This window comes from Limulus polyphemus, unplaced genomic scaffold (assembly GCF_000517525.1).
Source record: "Limulus polyphemus unplaced genomic scaffold, Limulus_polyphemus-2.1.2 Scaffold6407, whole genome shotgun sequence".
In the NCBI taxonomy this organism is placed as follows: Eukaryota; Metazoa; Arthropoda; class Merostomata; order Xiphosura; family Limulidae; genus Limulus; species Limulus polyphemus.
The window spans coordinates 6931-25884 of record NW_013672017.1 but is presented as its reverse complement, the minus strand read 5'-3'; the positions used below and the strand labels follow the sequence as shown (position 1 = coordinate 25884).

The following is an 18954-nucleotide window of genomic DNA, read 5'->3' as shown; positions in this document are numbered from 1 at the left end:
CATGATGGTGGGTAAAATGAAAAACGCGGCTTGGCTAACTAATGAATGAATATTTTCTGTAAAATTCTTATCAATGCTATAAGTGTAGCTACCAGTTTGGCTGCCAATTTTGATTACATTCCTTTAAGTCACACACTCAATCCTTTTTTGGCCGCACCCTTTTTTTTACACGCCAAAAGTGTTTTTAATTTTATATATCATGACATTTTGTCAATACACACCAACAAACCACAGCAAGTAAGAAAGTGACAGTCAATAGTAACCAACATTAGCCTTAGGATCGCAACCCTATTTTTTTGAACAGACCTTTACTTTATAGAACCAACCAGATTCTTTAAAATATATAGTAGTAGTTTTCCCTCTCTAAAACAGCGTTAATAGCTTCCTTTATGGTAACGCCATGGAATTTAGATTAACAGTTTCTTATCATCACCCCCATGCAATCGGTACAGCCGTATCATGCATCATTATTTATGCTAATTGCTTAAGCTAATATCACGTGACGCTAAAAGCTCTTTAATTTAGAATAATTTCATAAAATTTAGTAAATTTGTGCTGAAAATTTGGCAATGAATAATCAATAATAACTATCCACCTATATGATTATTTTGAAAACTTGAGCTAGAAACTTCTAATCTAGTTTGCTTTGCCTAACTAAAACTTATGTATCTGCACGTGTTTTCACCTTATAGTTTTACTACTCTAAATCAACCGTCTTTAATCCGAATGACAAAAAACTAAAAACGGTCCACTTTTACTCTAAGGTGAAACTGTAGTAAAAATGCTAGACTGATAGCTCACGTGACGTTTTTACGTAGGCGTGCGCAAAAATTTTCATTAAATTTGAGTGTTTTTTGTTGAATAACTTTGCACATTTGGCTTTTATTTACACCTAATGAGACTCCTAATTGAAGGTTGTAAAGATCTCTCAGTGTACCAAATTTGAAAACAATCCATAAAAGTACGTATGTTTTTCTATCAAGTAAAATATCCGTTCTTTGGTGCGAAGAAAAAACAAAAGGAAGAAACTCAATTAACATTGGAACTGTTATATCTCGGGTATTTCTTAATAGATTGCCTTTAAATTTGGTATGTAAAGTAAGAGTCCAATAGAGCAGATAGTTTGGATTACAGAAGGTAGAAAATCGCTAAACTATCACTGTTAAGAACAAATAGTTTATCCTGCAGGTTGATTTTTTGGCAACACGACACACGACCGTGTGTCTTGATTCTAACTACAACCAGTCCTCCTGTAACTTTGGAAAACTTGACCAACACAATAGCAGTATCATAAATTTTAAACTAATGTCGTAACCACTAAGAGAAGTTTAAAAAAGTTACAGTCAAGCGACTCACAATCTGAGGATTGTAGGTTCGACTTTCGTCGCCGAACATGCACGCCCTATCAGCCGTGGGGGCGTTATAATTTTCGGTCAATCCCGCTATTCGTTGGTAAAAGAGTAGCCCAAAAGATGACGGTGGGTGGTGTTAACTAGCTGTTTTCCCATAGTATATCACCGATAAATTAGGGACGGCTAGTGCAGATAACTATTCCCAATTTAGCAGTGATAGACAAGAGGGAAGACAACTAGACAATACTACCCACCGCCAACTCTTGAGCTACTCTTTGACCAACGTATAGTGTTATTGACCGTCACATTATAACAACCCCACGGCTGAACGGGCAAGTATGTTCGGTTTCGGGGATTCGAACCCGCGACTCGTAGATTGCGAGACGAGTGCCCTAACCACCACACCATAGCAGGCCTACCAAGAAGCAAACAGAAAGTACAACTGGAAGTTATTGGTGTGTGGGAGAGCGGGGGATTAACTACTCTCTTCACGATAAGGTAGAATGTGGAAACGTTGAATAACACGAGGCTGGCTCAAGACGTGATTGATTCTAATTTGTGACTTGTACTAAGTAACTGTAGTATAAGGGTGCATTGATCGTATTTAGACGTGTTATTAATCTCCCTCTCGTCGACCAAAACTTGCCCAAATACCACTCCTTCGATTTGTATTTACATGTAGACTTTACATGAATACGAGACATTTGAACGCGCGAGTTCAGCCCTCGTTATGGAAGTGTCTCGCACAAACCACGTTCGCTTCCTGGCACGTTCAGCAAGACTTCCTGGCTGATACCGAGTAGCGTTGTTTCGGAATTCGAGTTAGTAATCTAAAGACAGAAAAGAAAAAAAAATTAGAGAGAGAGTCTGGCGTGTTGTAATAGAACATTAGTAGCTTAAATGACGTTGGTTCTGCCCGGAATTTCTAGGAAAGACTATAAAATTCACTACTTATTATTCACCCTATCGATCACTCAGTATTCGTTAAGCCTAATTAAACCTCATCATAAATACAAAGTTTCGTGAACACTGAGGAAGTAATCAATCTCTGTGTTTATTTGGAATGTTCAAGTTCTCCTGGATATTCACTAAAACTAACCCAAGATGTGAGATTGTAACTTTGATATCGTACTTCAATTATCGCACAAGTTCTTACAACACTTCATTTACATTTCAAATTATTTTCATTTGTCTACATTATTTTCAGTTTTCAAAGTATATACACGTGGAATTTGTTTATTGGGGTAAAAGACCATGCATTCTTTAAAAAGGGTGTGAAAAAGAAAACAAAACAAAAACGCATATGTCCAAAAGCTGTCCGGGTTTTTAAAGTATTCAACGCACTCGATGTCATAAAACACGACACTAACAGAGAAACAACGACCACTGAAAAGACGGGTTTAAACAGAGGTTTGTCAAGGGTACTTACTAAACAGTCGGGTTTAAGTAGAGGTTTGTCAAGGATACTTATTAAACAGACGGGTTTCGGCAAATGTTTTTCAAAGGTACTTGCTAAACAGACGAGCTTAAGCAGAAGTTTGTCAATGGTACTTACTAAACAGACGGGTTTAAGCAGAGCTTTGTCAAGGGTGCTTACTAAACAGTTGGGTTTAAGCAGAGATTTGTCAGGCACTTGGTAAACAGACGGGTTTAAGCAAATGTTTTTCAAGGGTACTTGCTAAACAGACGACTTTAAGCAGATGTTTGTCAAGGGTACTTGCTAAAGAGATGGAATTAGGCAAAGGCTTGTCAAGGATACTTACTAAACAGACGGACTTAAGCAAAGGCTTGTCAAGGGTACTTACTAAACAGTCGAGTTTGAACAGAGGTTTGTCAAGGGTACTTGTTAAACAGACGGGTTTAAGCAGAGGTTTGTCAAGGGTACTTACTAAACAGTCGGGTTTAAGCAAAGGCTTGTCAGGGGTACTTACTAAACAGTCGGGTTTAAGCAAAGGTTTATGAAGGGTACTTGCTAACTAGGTGGGTTTAAGCAGAGGTTTGTAAAGGGTACTTACTAAACAGTTGGGTTGAAACAAAGGTTTGTCAAGGGTACTGAGCAAACGGGTTTAAGAAGTTTATGAAAGGTACTTGCTACCCAGACGGTTGAGACAAAGGTTTGTTAAGGGTCAGTGGTGTAAAAATCCATTAACCCAGGACTACCACGAATTCCGTACTTTGTGACCTAGGCTACTGTAGTTCTGTGGAAAACCTAGGTCTGTATGTAAGTATTAGAATTTACATAAATCTAGCCATTCTTTCAGTTCATTAAATATCTAGTGTCACTGAAACTTGTGAAGTATCGGTAGTTTCTTTCAGGACGATTGGCTGTGATTGGAGAAAATGACTCGGACTGTCCAATCGGAACTCCACATCCTTTCCCTGGGTGTGATCCACGTGTCCTCGGATTAGAATCGTTGTGTGACTTTGGTCTATGTCGTTACGTAGACTGGTTAACCTACCCAAAGATGTCACTTCTGCGTCGTGTCTGATGCAATAAATCGTTTATGTTTTTTTTTTCAAAAAGTAATTGTAACTAACATATCATTAAACACGATAGTTCTTAGTATTTAAGGATGGGCCAGACGCATATTATATATTGCTCATCATAGTCTCAAATCTCCCATATAACAATCTAATAGACTTTTTTTGTGTTCATTTCATGGTTCTTCCGTCTTGGGAGACACGTGGCTCCGATTTTTGAGTGTTTTCGTCAAGTTTTACAATCACCAGACTTTGAGAACTGTTTGAACAGTTGGTGTTTGTTGCCTGCCTCGTATCTTTTGGCCCATCAGCGTGTTGTCGGTTACCATGACAACCGACGGCATTTCACGATTTTTGACGCTTTTATGTTCAGAACTGGCAATGGTACAATCAGGTAGCTTATCTTTGATACTCGGCGAAATATGAGTCAGGTGACTTATAGTTTCATTAAAATCATCTTCTGAGATTCTCAAATATATATATATATATATTTATTTAATTTTCGTAACTACACTCTAATAAACTTCTAAGACCTCCTTTTGTCGTTGTTTCCAACACTATCTTAGCGCTTAGGAAAATTCTTATTGAACACTGTAACATGATATTCTAAACACAAAAAGATTGATTTTTCTCGCCTTAATACAAAGCAGCACCATCTCTTGACATTTTCTGACACTAGTAAATGTTCATGTATGTATGTCGTTTAGCTTCTTTTTAAATTTTATAATTATCAGCGTACCCCTGACTAAGGTTTGTTTTCAGAGGGGTATTGTAAGGTATAAAGCCCTTGTGGCGGCGGGTGCTGCTGTCCGCCTTTCGCCTGATTAGTATTTCTAAGTCAGGTACTGCTATACTTTAACTCCACCAGAGGTCATTGATCTAGCCGTTTAGCCAATGTGTGTATATGATACCCCTCAGGTATCTAAGTAAAAGTTTTTCTTTCTTCCCGATTTATAAAATCCGTTATTAAAACCAAAACGTTTATGAAGTTTAAATTCGCAGTCCTGTGTAGTTATGTGGCACTCGTGTATCCTTGACATGCACTATAGCACTGAAAATTATGGCTTTTTTTTAGTGTCTTACCCACTTTAAATATCTCATGAAGTAAAAAACCTGTCACACGAGCCAGTCCGACATCGTGTGTGGATAACAAAAAAAAAAATCATTCAGAAAAGATTGGGGTTGTTTTGATTAAACGAAAAAAAGACGTTTGGTTCGAGATCTTGGTCACTGTACCAGACTCGTGACCATGAGAGCCAACAACTTGTAAAGTAAAACAATGTAGCAATGAAACATGCTTGAAATGTTCTAGATATGGTTGTAAATGTGATGGTTTAAGTTTAGCAATTAAGCTAAACCGTTCATTCAAGTCGGATGAGGGAAGAACTTATTCAAAGATATCCTAATCAATTTGGCATATCAGCTGAATCGGAGATTCATAAATTGATTACTGTATTGACAGCGAAACATAAAAGAAACGGGCACAATAGTATCATTACCTTCAATAAGAGTGTTGTTGGCAAATCAGTTTCACACCCTTAAACTCTAAAGTAAATACTCTTGGATCTTTATTTTCTCCATTCCGCTGTTTTGTCAAATGAAATGATTCCTATAATAATAATATCATTGGAAAGTAAATAAAAAATGAAATAATGCATTTTACTGAAATTTGGCAAATTATATGTGTAGCATATTCATGTGGCTTTCTTAACACCAGCCACACGAGCCAGCTCAGCATCTTGGTGTGAATCAGAAGAAAAAAAACTTCTGAGATTGAAGTTGCTGGACCAGACCCAAGACCATGAGAGTCAACATGGAGAAGTTAACTTATAAATGTAAAGTAAAGTGATATAGCAAAGAAACATGCTAGAAATGTTCTAGATATGGTTGTAAATGTGATGGTTTAAGTTTAGCAATTAAGCTAAACTGTAGGTTCAGGTCGGATGAGGGAAGAACTTATTCAAAGATATACCAATCAATTTGTCATCCCAGCTGAATTGGAGATTCATCAATTGATTACTGCATTGACAGCGAAACATTAAAAACAATGGGCACAATAGTATCATTACCTTCAGTAAGGTGGATTGGAATCATATACAAGACATCATTAGCTTCAATATTTTGTTAAACTAACAGCACATTAAAACCCAAAGATACAGTGTTGAAGTCGAAGCAGATGCATTAAAAGTTAATTTCCCTAGTGATTCTCAAATTATAAACACCATTTCTACAATGAAGAGTAAATATAAGAAGGATGGTATAATGCCCAATATGATACCAACAATAATATAATCCATATGGATTTCATGTCATATTTTCACTGATGTATAGTTTTGTTGTTGTTTTAAAAGTTGTGCAGAGCTTTTTTCATCGAGATCTATCAAAATAACCCCAAGTCGCGGGGTTCCAGAATGACCCCCTAGGCTCAGTACTAAATGATGCTGGGCTGGCTCGTGTGGCAGATGTTAAAAACAAAAATCAAATATATATATATATATTTGGTACATCGATTTTTTCTTTGATACGTGTGTGGTCTTTATATTCAGGTTGTGGAAACGGAAAGTATTTTGACATCAATCGTGAGACATTTCAACTGGGGGTCGATCGATGTAACCCTTTACTCCAAACAGCCAGGAAGACAGGGTACGAGGCACTCGCGTGTGACAACCAACAACTACCATTCCGTGACGAAACTTTTGACGCAGCAATCTCTATCGCTGTCATACATCATTTTGGTACTTCTGAACGTCGCGTCAGGGCGCTTCAAGAATTGGCTCGAATTTTAAGGATAGGAGGCAAAGTGATGATTACGGTGTGGGCCAAGGAACAGAGTCATCGTAAAGTAAGTAATGGTTATTTAATGAAATTCTGTATATAAGTTATCTTAAGAAGATGACTATAAAGCCAAGGGCTAGGCCTAAGTTTGTTAGGTAATGCATCATTCAACAAATACAGTTTTTTGCTAACTTTTGAGTATTATAATTACTAGTGATTTTACGGATTCCCAATACCATAGGTTGCATCGTACTTTCTAGCCAGAAAAATTCGTTTCTTCTTCTGATCCAACATTAACTTAGTATTTTTGTAGTTTTATTACGACGTTTCGTCACATTTCCTAGTCTACGAAGAGCCTCTTTCTTCTTGTTATTGAAGTTTTTATACCTTTTAGTCTTCGTAGTTCGTCTCGTTCTTTAGCTGCTATCTGGGCCAGATACAACTTTTTAATTATAGATGTAACTTAATTTAAAACAATGGTTGCAAAATCTAAAAAAAATCGTGGTTCAATGATAATTTTTTATGTCATAGTGTTTCTGGTCAACAGTATAGTCTCTGTATTTCTATACTTTATGCTCTACAAATCTTTATAATGAATGTTGCCAGTAAGATTTTCTGTTTTCTATTAGTTTGACTCGCAAGACGTGCTGGTGCCTTGGCACGAACCTACAAGCAGCACCAGCAAAGGTAAGTAACGACTACATCGTACTACTTGAATAAAAACAATTTTTATCCAACGCTGTATTCTAAAGGCTTCTATCCAGAATAATTAGTTGGGTTTGAAAATTTTTATGTGATATTATTTAAATACTGGTTAGACGTTCAGCAGTGCTTGTTAGTCCTAGATATTAAATAGAAGTAGACGTTTCTAACCTTAAGTGATCAGTTCTCAACACTGCGACATGTGGATAGCCAGTAAATATGTAACAGACAGAAAACCCATAACCCCTAAACAAGTGATCAGTTCTTACACCATGACATGTGGATAGCCAGTAACTGTAATACACAGATAACCCTAAACAAGTGATCAGTTCTTACACCATGACATGTGGATAGCCAGCTAAGTGTAATACACAGATACCCCTAAACAAGTGATCAGTTCTTAAACCGTGACATGTGGATAGCCAGTAACTGTAACAGACAGATAATGCTAAACAAGTGATCAGTTCTTAAACTGTGACACGTGGATAGCCAGTAACTGTAATACACAGATACCCCTAAACAAGTGATCAGTTCTTACACCATGACATGTGGATAGCCAGTAACTGTAATACACAGATACCCCTAAACAAGTGATCAGTTCTTACACCGTGACATGTGGATAGCCAGCAACTGTAACAGACAGATAACCCTGAACAAGTGATCAGTTCTTACACCATGACATGTGGATAGCCAGTAACTGTAACAGACAGATAATGCTAAACAAGTGATCAGTTCTTAAACCGTGACATGTGGATAGCCAGTAACTGTAATACACAGATACCCCTAAACAAGTGATCAGTTCTTACACCATGACATGTGGATAAAGCAGGAGGATAGCTATCAATTGTGTAATGTATGAATAACAAATATAATATAGAGATATTCTAAAGTACTTACGTTAACCAAAATATTGTTGAAGTGGTTCTATAAACAGTTTTAAAATGGAAAACAAGTATTAAAGTGATAGAAATTGGATTTTAGAAATTAAAACAACATAGAAAAGTAATAAACATAAATTCAATAAATGATAAAAATAGTAATTTAATAATAATAATGATCAGGAAAATATGAGTAGGCCGTGTCAAGTTAATAGGGGTGTAATCACATTAAAGAAAAAACGTTCATTAATTCCGTGTGGTGCGAGAGAATTTAGTTTAAATATAAGTTTATATTCTAGGCGATTATATTTGTTGAGGGAGGCATGTAATAAAATGAGTACACTCATGTCGTCAATGCTGTTGTGATCCGGGGAGTTGAAGTGTTTGGGAACTGGGTGGTCGAGGGTGCCGTTGCGTACAAGTCGGAGATGTTCAAGGAATCTTTCACCTAATCTGCATATAATTTTCCCAATGTAGAGTTGTTTACATCTAGTACAGCGAATACAATAAATAATGCACTCTGATGTACAAGTGAATTGGCCTTTCAAATTAAAGGTAAAGGCAGAACTGGAGAGAGTCGATAAGTTGGTGATATAATCGCATGGAAGGCAAATAGTTCATCCACGTGTGTTTTGAACACTTTGTTTCATTATTTCTCCATGTCTTGTGGTCTTTCCTACAATATGAATAACAAATGATACCTTGAAACAGGATGAAAGACCTGATCTCTGTAACAGAGGGGTAATCCTTGCAGTTTGTAACTCTACAACATTTTTATTTTCTCTCCATTTTTCAGGTAGTATTTTAAGTATGGTAGTTATATTGTTCCCTTGATGAGAAGAGACTCCCTACAGCACATACAATACGTTCCAAAACCTAGTAGTATCACTGATGAATATGCTGATTTATTTTTCAGACCGTGGGTCATCTGCAGAACGTGAGTTAACAAGTACCACAACAAGTGAAGATGACCTCTTGGTTTACACTTCACACTTCCCTGAATGCTACCGTGGACAAGATTTTCACCAAAATAATAGGCAAAACGCTATTGATAGTCGGTACAAGGGTGAGAGAGGCTGTCATCCAAGCAGTCCCAGTAGCTCCGAACTGTCAAGTCCTTCTGAAACGTGCTACAGTTTTGTTCGACGTGCCTTTAAGAAGCTAGCTGTGTCCACTTCCCCATATTCTAGGCATAACTCTTCAAAGCCCTATTTTTACAGTTCTTGCAGACGGCCCTGGTTTTCTGAAAGTATGGAATCCAATGACCTACTAACCTCTCCCATCCAGCAGGAGTCTCACGGGGAAGAATGCCTGGATTTCAAAGAACCCGATGATGCATGTATAGAATTGCACCACCTAGAGGAAACTAACGTTATTAAGCCTTCAGGCGACGAGAAGGAAGAATTAATTTCGAATAAGAAAGGGGAGAAAACATGGTCTCTTAACGATTTACTAAGTATTATACCAACAGTTTTCCGTATAAAAAGACCTTCAGACAAGGGAACCAGGAAAGATTTCCAAAAGAGAATATCGACAATCAGTGATCCACAGGAGTACCTTGCAAAAGATGTGACAAACAACACAGTTGTGCGTTCCAGGTCCATGATGTCGTGTGTCACAAGGCCTGAGAATGTCAAAAGCCTCCATGACACGGGGAAGAACATTACACAAGAAAACCAAAATGCCAGAGAAAAACTTCCATGTTTTAAGGAATCTGTTATAAACGAGGGTCTTTGTACGACTAAACCAACAATTTCAGATATCACTAACTGCAATGACATTCACCATAGTAAGCTCAATAATGGTGTAGAAGACCTGGATGGAAAACAGAATCCCAAAGGATTAATTTCAAACTGTTCATCAGAATTTAAAGAAGGGAAAGATGTTTCTTTATCATATCCAAACAATGTTAGCATTTGTAATGATATGGTAAATGGTATGTACACAAGAGAAAAGCTTCACAGAAACAAGTCATTCTTTCCAAACCCAGATTTTCTAGACCTGCAGAGTAGGAATAGAAATACATATTGCCAAAAGACACCAATGAGTATTAAAGACATAAAAGTCAAACCAAACCCAGGTTCTCTAGACCTGCAGAGTAGGAATAGAAATACATGTTGCCAAAAGACACCAATTAGTATTAAAGACATAAAAGTCAAACCAAACCCAGGTTCTCTAGACCTGCAGAGTAGGAATAGAAGTACATGTTGCCAAAAGACACCAATTAGTATTAAAGACATAAAAGTCAAACCAAATCCAGTTTCACTAGACCTGCAGAGTAGGAATAGAAATACACGTTGCCAAAAGACACCAATGAGTATTAAAGACATAAAAGTCAAACCAAACCCAGGTTCTCTAGACCTGCAGAGTAGGGATACAAATACATGTTGCCAAAAGACACCAATGAGTATTACAGACATAAAAGTCAAACCAAACCCAGATTTTCTAGACCTGCAGAGTAAGGATAGAAATACACGTTGCCAAAAGACACCAATGAGTATTAAAGACATAAAAGTCAAACCAAATCCAGGTTCTCTAGAACTGCAGAGTAGGGATAGAAATACATGTTGCCAAAAGATCGCTAATGATATAAGGAATCAGAACATGATATATTCAGAAACACAAACATTCAAAGACAAAGAGGCTACAGTGAAAAGTCGATTATCTTCCTATTATTCTATGCCAGAACTCCGTACTCTTTCACACAATGAACTTTTCTGGATAATTGATAGCCACTCGGCTAATACTGACCATTCTGTTTGTGCCAAGAAAGACTGTTACTCTGGTGTCATAGATTATCTAGGTTATTTAGATAGTGACACAGAGTGCGAGGAAGAAGAAGATAAATTGACATCAATAAATTTAACATCAAACAAGGATGGGTGTCCTTCCATGCTTAAAAATGGACTAGTGACACGTAGCCTAAGTACCAATACCGCCAGAAACTTAACTTCCTCTATTGAACCAAGTGGGTCGTCAACTTCACAAGTACAAGACTTTTCTGTAGGTTGTTTACAAATTAATTGTCTTCCAGTTCCCAGAATTTCTGGTCACTGTAAGAGAGCGAAGAGTGGTACCAATGTGGAAAGTGAAGAGCCCATTATGTCAACAACAGCCAGAAAGGGCAATGGAATCCAGGGTAGATCAAGCATGAAGAGTGAAGAGTCTAGTGTGCCAACAACAACCACAAAAAACAATGGAGTCCAGAGTGAATCAAGTGTGGAAAGTGAAGAGTCGATCATCTCTGTTATCCAGCATAGCACAAGTGAAGTTGAAGCCTTGACAATGAAAAGAAACCAATCTCAAAATGGAGGCCATTCCACTCAAGCTTCACCTTTAACTCTGCTTAGTGGTTCTGGGAAATCTTCATATTCATCACCGCCGTCTTCAGCCTCAGGATTAGATCCTTCTAAGTTTGTCTCAGATTCAAATTCATCTCAGATCAACATTACCAAAAGTGCTTCTGAGTTTAATCCTTGTTCTTCAGTTAAGTTAGAAATGACTCCACAAGAGAAGCAAGCACTAAACCAGCTGAGTTCCAATGCCAAAGTCTCTGAAGACAATGAAGAAGTGCATAACATTTCACCTAAATTCATAACTGATAAGTTCTCAGTTAGTAACAGACATTTCAAACAAATGTTTACATTGAATGGAAATGACACTCCATATTTTGATACTGTGAAAAACTCTGTAAACAAAGTCAGTGATGCAGTTGGTGAATGCTTCATCCAGAGTATGGATGTGACTTTTACGTACCAAACAAGAGAGAATTTAATGAGCCAGAAAAAGAACAGTTTACAGTCAAGACCACAATATGCATCTCGTTCACTGCTACCGGAAACACTTAAAACTGAGGACTCCAATTTACGTGTTTCACCTCATCAGTTTGTTCACTCACTTCCTGGCAACTTCAATGACCAGACTGATGACAAGCAACAAAATACAGATACAAGAGGTTTCAAGGGAATGGCAGAAGAAGTTATCTCTTCTCATGAACCAACAACATTTAAAGATAAATTACAGGGAAGACATCAGATGAAATCCAATGGACAAAATACTACTGAATGTAGCGTTACAGATGTTGCTGAATGTAGAAATAACATTTGTGATATAACAAATTCATCTTGTCCACTGGTTCAGTATAATGACTGTGATGTTAAATGCCTCGTGAAGTTATTTGAAAAGAGAAGTTTTGAAAATGATAAAATTCTTTTAAATTATTTAGCCATACTTAAAAGGGCAGGTCATAAATTTGGTGAACAAGACAGCAGGAATTCATTGGAAGCACCAACTCAATTTAACAGCAGAACTACACCTATGCAGTTGTCTGATAAACACAAGTTTATTGATTCTCTAATTGGAACAAGAAAACAAAATAAATCTAATAACCACTTCTGTCTGTTTGCAGAAGGAGCATTAAATAACATTAGTTGGAATAATGGTGCTGAGCAAAGGGAAACAATAGAGAAGCCTAATAAACATGTTAAAACAAGATACAAGGAGCTACTTCTCCAATATGGAAGAACTTTTCAACAAAACCATGAACAAGATGAGTTAGTGGAAAAAAGCATCGTAGAGGGCATTCTAAAATTGGCAGAAATGGAAAAACTTTCTAAAGTTCCTAATTATGTGATATCTGAATCCATCATGTTTAGAGAATCTGATTGGCCAGTGAAATTATCAAATGTGAATATTGAGTATAATAAAGTTGGGTTAATGAAAGAGCTGGGAAAAGCTAGGGACGTGACACACGCAACAACACAAGAAAACCCACATACATGGCTCATGAAATCACCACAAAACTCAAGAGTGCTTGAAGATACACATCATTCAGGATCAGCTAACCAATCATTGGAAACCACAGATAACATCTGTTATAATTTAGGATTAGCTGACAAAGTAAATGAATCATTGAAATCTTCAGAGAAAACCTATGAACACAAGGACTCTGAGGTTATGTTTTCACTTGAGGAATCAGTAAAAACTTTGGGGATTGTGGAAAAATCAGCTGCAAGTATCAAAATATCTGACACTGCCCCAATTCTTTGTGTCAAGGGTGACAAAGAAACTGGTGGTAATAGCATTTTGGATAATATACTAACTCAAAAAGAAAAATATTAAAAGATGAACAACACTGTTTTAGTAACAAGAACAAAATTTGGACATTTGATGATGATAGCAAATGGATCAAAACACAATGTAAAATAGAAGGTGCTTTTCAAAGGTGCAACTGTGATGGATTAGAAAAAACCACAATCCCAGAAGTTACTGCTAATACAGCAGAAAATCAAAACAGGGAGAGAGCAGAAAACAATACAGCGGAAGATCAAAACACGGAGAGAGCAGATACCAGTACAGCGGAAGATCAAAACATGGAGAGAGCAGAAACTAGCACAGCGGAAGATCAAAACACAGAGAGAGCAGAAACTAGTACAGCGGAAGATCAAAACACGGAGAGAGCAGAAACCAGCACAGCCAAAGGCCAAAATAGAGAGAGAGCAGAAACCAGCACAGCTAAAGATCAAAACAGAGAGAGAGCAGAAACCAGCACAGCCAAAGACCAAAAGATGAACAGAGGTATTACTGCTAAATTTAAAATACTAGAAACTACCACAACTGAAAACCAAAACATGAACACAATTAAAGGTCAACGAATAGAAAGAATGATTGCAAATGATGACAAAAAACAAAATAAAGTTGTAACAGTTAAAGACAGTATATTATCAGTACAAAATGAAATAGATAATAACCAAATGGGGTCATCAGCAGATGAAGTTAACAATACAAGAAACCAATACGCACAGTCAAACAGATCAGAAACTTCAAGTTGTTTCCAAAGGCATAATACTGCACCAATTAGCATGAAACCATGTGGTTCTGACAAAACAGAGCTATGCAATCATACCTCCTCAATTTCAAAACGGCAGGCAGAATCCTCGGCATTTATTACGAAACGAGAAAAACTAGGAACACTCAGTCAGAACACCTCCTTGTCCAAGTCTACCTCCCAAGAAAGTCTGCAAGACAATGATGAAAAAGATGGTGCCATCAGTTACCATCGATACTACCACGTGTTTTGTCGGGGAGAATTAGATTCTCTCATAGAGAGTTATGTTGAAAACTTACACATAATCTCGTCATATTATGATCACGCTAACTGGTGTGTCGTAGCAGAGAAGGTGCAGGTGTGGACAATTTAGGTCAATTCTTATTACAACCATGTCAATTATTGTCTTATAGCAAAGTTCAGGTCTGTCAGCTGTGACTGTTTTTTTGTTCTACTTTCCTAACAAATAATTCATAATCTTATCCAATTTTAATCGTAACTAATTAAATATTTCTGAAATTTATCAGATCTAGCTCCAACGGACTGGAACATTGTAAAAAAACAGGGTCCTTCGATGTGAAATGAGGCAAGACAAATAAGTAATGTGCGAGCGTTTTCCAAACAGAGCTAATTCTCTCGTGATTTGAATCACTTCATTGCTTCAGTGTAAATAACATAATAAGAGCTCTTGGTGCTTGTGCCAACATTCTTTTGAGCTCAGTGTTATAAAATTTTATGATTAAAGAAACTGTTGTCTTTAAAAGTTGTCTGACAATTAATTCCAGTTCTACCTATTTCTAGTTTATGGGAAGAATAATACAGAAAAATGTGTATATACCAATATATCATCAGTTAGTTAGCAAAGGTACAGCATCTCCAACAGTTCATGTTAAAACATTTACTTGACTTTTCATAATTTCACACCTAATAAATGTTCTACTTAGCACCATTTTTAACTATATGTTAAGAACACCTCTAGTGGTGATAGTTACTGAATATCTGTTCGTAGACGTTTCTACTATGTGTCCTACTTCTTCATAAACTTTCTAGTGAAGATGGATGCTTGAATACCTGATATTAGGCATTTCTACTATCTGGTCCTACTTAAACCTTTTTCACTGGCCTGTTTTTAACTTGTCCTCAACTTACAGGTTATTGGAAATACAAATCAATGAATATCTTTTTATGAAAAAATTCACATTCAAATTTCCCATCTTTATTATGGACAAAGAGGTCTAAAAATGGAAGTCGATCTAACTCTGTACTTTTTTCATAGATAGAAAAGCATCTCACATCTTTAAATTGAGAACAGAAGAATATTCAGTAACTAGATATTTTAAGCACACTATAGACATCTGCAGTCAAGGTCAATCCAAATGTTTCTTCCAGACTGTTAATATTTATATTTCTTTACTCAATAAAGTTTCAAATCTACAAAGTAAATAAAATACCATCAAAACAAATTTTATGAAAATATTCCTTGTGTTTAAGAAGGTAAAAATAACATTTAAACTGATTTCACCAAGATAATCAGGTCATACGTTTTTCTAGGGTAACGGGCTAAGAGAATACGTAATTCAATAAATTATTAGAAACTGTGGTATTTTTTAATACGAGAAGATGTTAAGAGGATCAATACTTTATGAACCATGAATAGAATTAGTGCTATTGTGTAAAAAATTATTTTGATGGCCAGATTTTGAAAGGAATTATTGTTTATTTGTGAAATTTCAAACATTTTTTTTACAGAGTACCTGTATTATATTACAAAAGTCTGCAGCTATTTACCTCAAGCATGGTAAATTAGCCTATGAATGATATCCACATTTTCAACAATAACCATATTTTGTGAAATTTCTGCATATTATCAGTAAAACTTCTTTCATTTAATAATGTCCGAGTAGGTCGGACTTACGGGTACTGCCAAAGAACATGAAAATAAAAAATCTAAAGCATTAATGGCCACAAAATCAACACTTAACAAACCTTGCTTTCCCTCAAAGATTTTACTTGACAACTGGGAAACCAACTTGAAAATAATGAGCAGTGTAAAAAAAATCATGTAAATTGCTAAAACAAAAATACGGCAAAACCATTTTAAGTACCTGCACTTAAAACATAGTGGCAATGAACAATCATCCAAAATGTTTTCTAAAGACCTCTAAGCCTTCTGAACCATTCATATTCTTTAAACCAATCCAAAAATAGTTTTTTCTTTACTATATAATACTCAAATTCCAAATAAATTTAACAGTACATGTCTATTATAGTTTTATTATGACGTGTTATATTTAAATAAACCTTGCGTTACAAATGCACTTCTTTTTCACACTTATCCTAACACCCGCTACATCGTAAATTAATTCTCCCTTTCTTTATGGATAGTTCTTTAATTTTAACACCAGCAGGAAAAAAGGTTAAACAGAAATTTTTCCTGGTTGAAGCTGAATTCAGCAAAACAAAATTATCAAAGCAATAAGGAAGCAAAACTGTAAGTGTTAATTCTAAATATTGTTGCACAATCCAGACAGCAACATACATAAATCTAGTTTTGTAGGTAGGACGTGAGAACAGCTAAAACAATCATTTGGTTTGGTCCAATATCCTAGAATACCATTCTATATTAGGCGCCATGGCAAAGAACAAAGTTTGACATCTGATAAATACAGAACTATATCTCACTTAAATACACCAAGAACTTGAACATTTCTAGAACATTCTAATTAAGATATTTTACATAAAAAGGGCATATAAGTCTCTTATTTACAGTTGGCCATGTTGTAATCTCACTCAGCTGATAGGGTAAACTAGGTAACTGGAATCACACTCAGCTGATAGGGTAAACTGGGTAATTGGAATCCCACTCAGTTGATAGGGTACACTGGGTAACTGGAATCACACTCAGCTGATAGGGTAAACTGGATAACTGGAATCACACTCAGTGGAAGGGTACACTGGGTAACTGGAATTCCACTCAACTTTATCTAGCCTGATAAGGTACACCGGGTAGCTGGAACCCAAGGATGTGGGTAGGGGGGCTAAAGCTAACACAAAATACTACAGTAAATGTGCTCACAAGATGTAGAATGCAGCTGCTATTTTTTGTTGACCTCACCGGAAAGAGACTAGTGCCCCCTTTGCTGAAACATTTTAAACTTCATAGCTAGGGTACAAGCCAAGAAACTGTAATTACACTCAGCTTTATTTGGTTTTATCGTATATAAACCTGCACTCCTGGGCAACTGGGATAGCTGTTGATCAAGTCTGTTCAGAGTGATACATTAAGGAATAAGGAACTGTCACACATTTAGACTGAAAGATATTGGTTCATCCTTTGGATAATAAGGTTTCCCATTCCCAAGTAAAAACCATGTTCGTGATTCACCCTTTAATTAATAACTGATGTTTATGAGAAGAAGGAAATCACATAACAATTATAACTAACACCAATCCAATCTCAGGTAATAAGTAGAAGAACAAATTTAGACAGAAATTATCACACACTGCTGCTATAACAATAACTATCTAAAAAAATCATTAAACTTAACGTGCACATTTGTTTTATTTAATTGTATGAACTATTCAGCACCTTAAAATTACTGGAGCAGTATCATTGTTTAATCAGTTGAATAATCAACTACATGTGTAAAGAACACTGCCTACAAACTGCAACTAAAAATTTCACCTTGACCCAGACTATATCAGAACCAGGAAAACAAAAAAAAACACCCATTTTTAGCTAAACTTTGGATGTTTTCTCCACTTTATGTGATGCCTCCATCAGGATACTTCCACTGTAGTACTTCTGGGCAGTTTTTTCTAAGGCATCTGTGATGGCCTTCCTAATAAAAATGTGCACAAAAAAGAAAAGAGGGTGAGCTTTTAAAACTATAAGAGCTACCTTGATTGCTATAGTTTCTAACTATACATAGATCAGGACCAAAGTTTGACTTGACAAACCTCTACATGTTTCTATCAAAACATGTAAGACCTACTTAAGGAATGTATAATTGATAATATTTCAAACACTTTCTCTTATGATGAAGATCACTCACTGATATCACAGCTCACTCTAGAAGTCTAAATATTGAACTCTATATATGTGATAAGAAGTAAACATATTTAGTTTTATACGTTCACTGACATACCTTAAGTACAGTCACATTTCCTGTTGTATGAAAACTAGTAAATAAGCTTTAGAAGGTATCTTTAAAAGTAACATAGCAATCATGCAAGGACACTGAAACACAGAAAGTCAAAAATTGTTGTGAAATAACTTACACGTCCCTCACAGAAGTAGTTTAAATGTTCCACCTCTATTCATGATTTTATTCAAATATTAGATTACTCTTATTATTATTTATGTTAAAAACTATATTGTAAAAGTAGGCTAATGAATTTGCCATCAGGGAAAAAACTGTACAAAAATAGTTGTCATGTTTTTGTACAAGTTTATATGAAAAGTTTCTGTACACCTTTACTCAAAAACATAAAGAAAAAAAAACTAATTTCTAAGTCAGGACATGATAATGCCATAAATGTTTTAAAATGTTTCATTTTGTAAACTACATAAGTAAAAACAGTTCATGTGTAGTATAGGGGTCCAAAAGGTGCTCTCATTCAAAACAGGCACCACATCAAAAAAATTAACAGAATTAGCAAATGATTGCCAAAATAATTCAGTGTTGGTTAAAATAACATTTGTAACTAACTGTTTTCAACTTGGAATGGCATTCTTTACTAATCAGAAGAACCAAACTGTTACTGTAACTTTTATAATACTAACAAAAGCACCAGCAGCTTATTATTATTATTGCAGTACAATATATAATGGATATTTTAACTTTTTTTTCTAATAAATTAAGTAATGTAATGGCCAATGGTCTTATCATCTGAGGGTGTCAGATGCAAGAGAACTTCTAAGAGTCTGCTGTACCGT

The 18954-nt window shown here is 36.0% G+C and overlaps 1 protein-coding gene and 1 pseudogene across 1 annotated transcript in view; one reads left to right on the top strand and one right to left on the bottom strand.

Annotated features, from left to right (window-relative positions):
* LOC106473690 overlaps positions 1-14789 on the top strand; it is a 21910-nt pseudogene extending 7121 nt beyond the window's left edge.
* Positions 14790-16285: 1496 nt separating this feature from the next.
* The window catches only part of LOC106473691 (protein ABHD18-like), a 9593-nt gene continuing 6924 nt past the window's right edge, over positions 16286-18954 (bottom strand). Inside the window, 1 exon segment of the mRNA XM_013934368.2 lies at positions 16286-17857. Coding sequence (XP_013789822.2) covers positions 17755-17857 — 103 coding nt within the window. The 3' untranslated portion in view covers positions 16286-17754.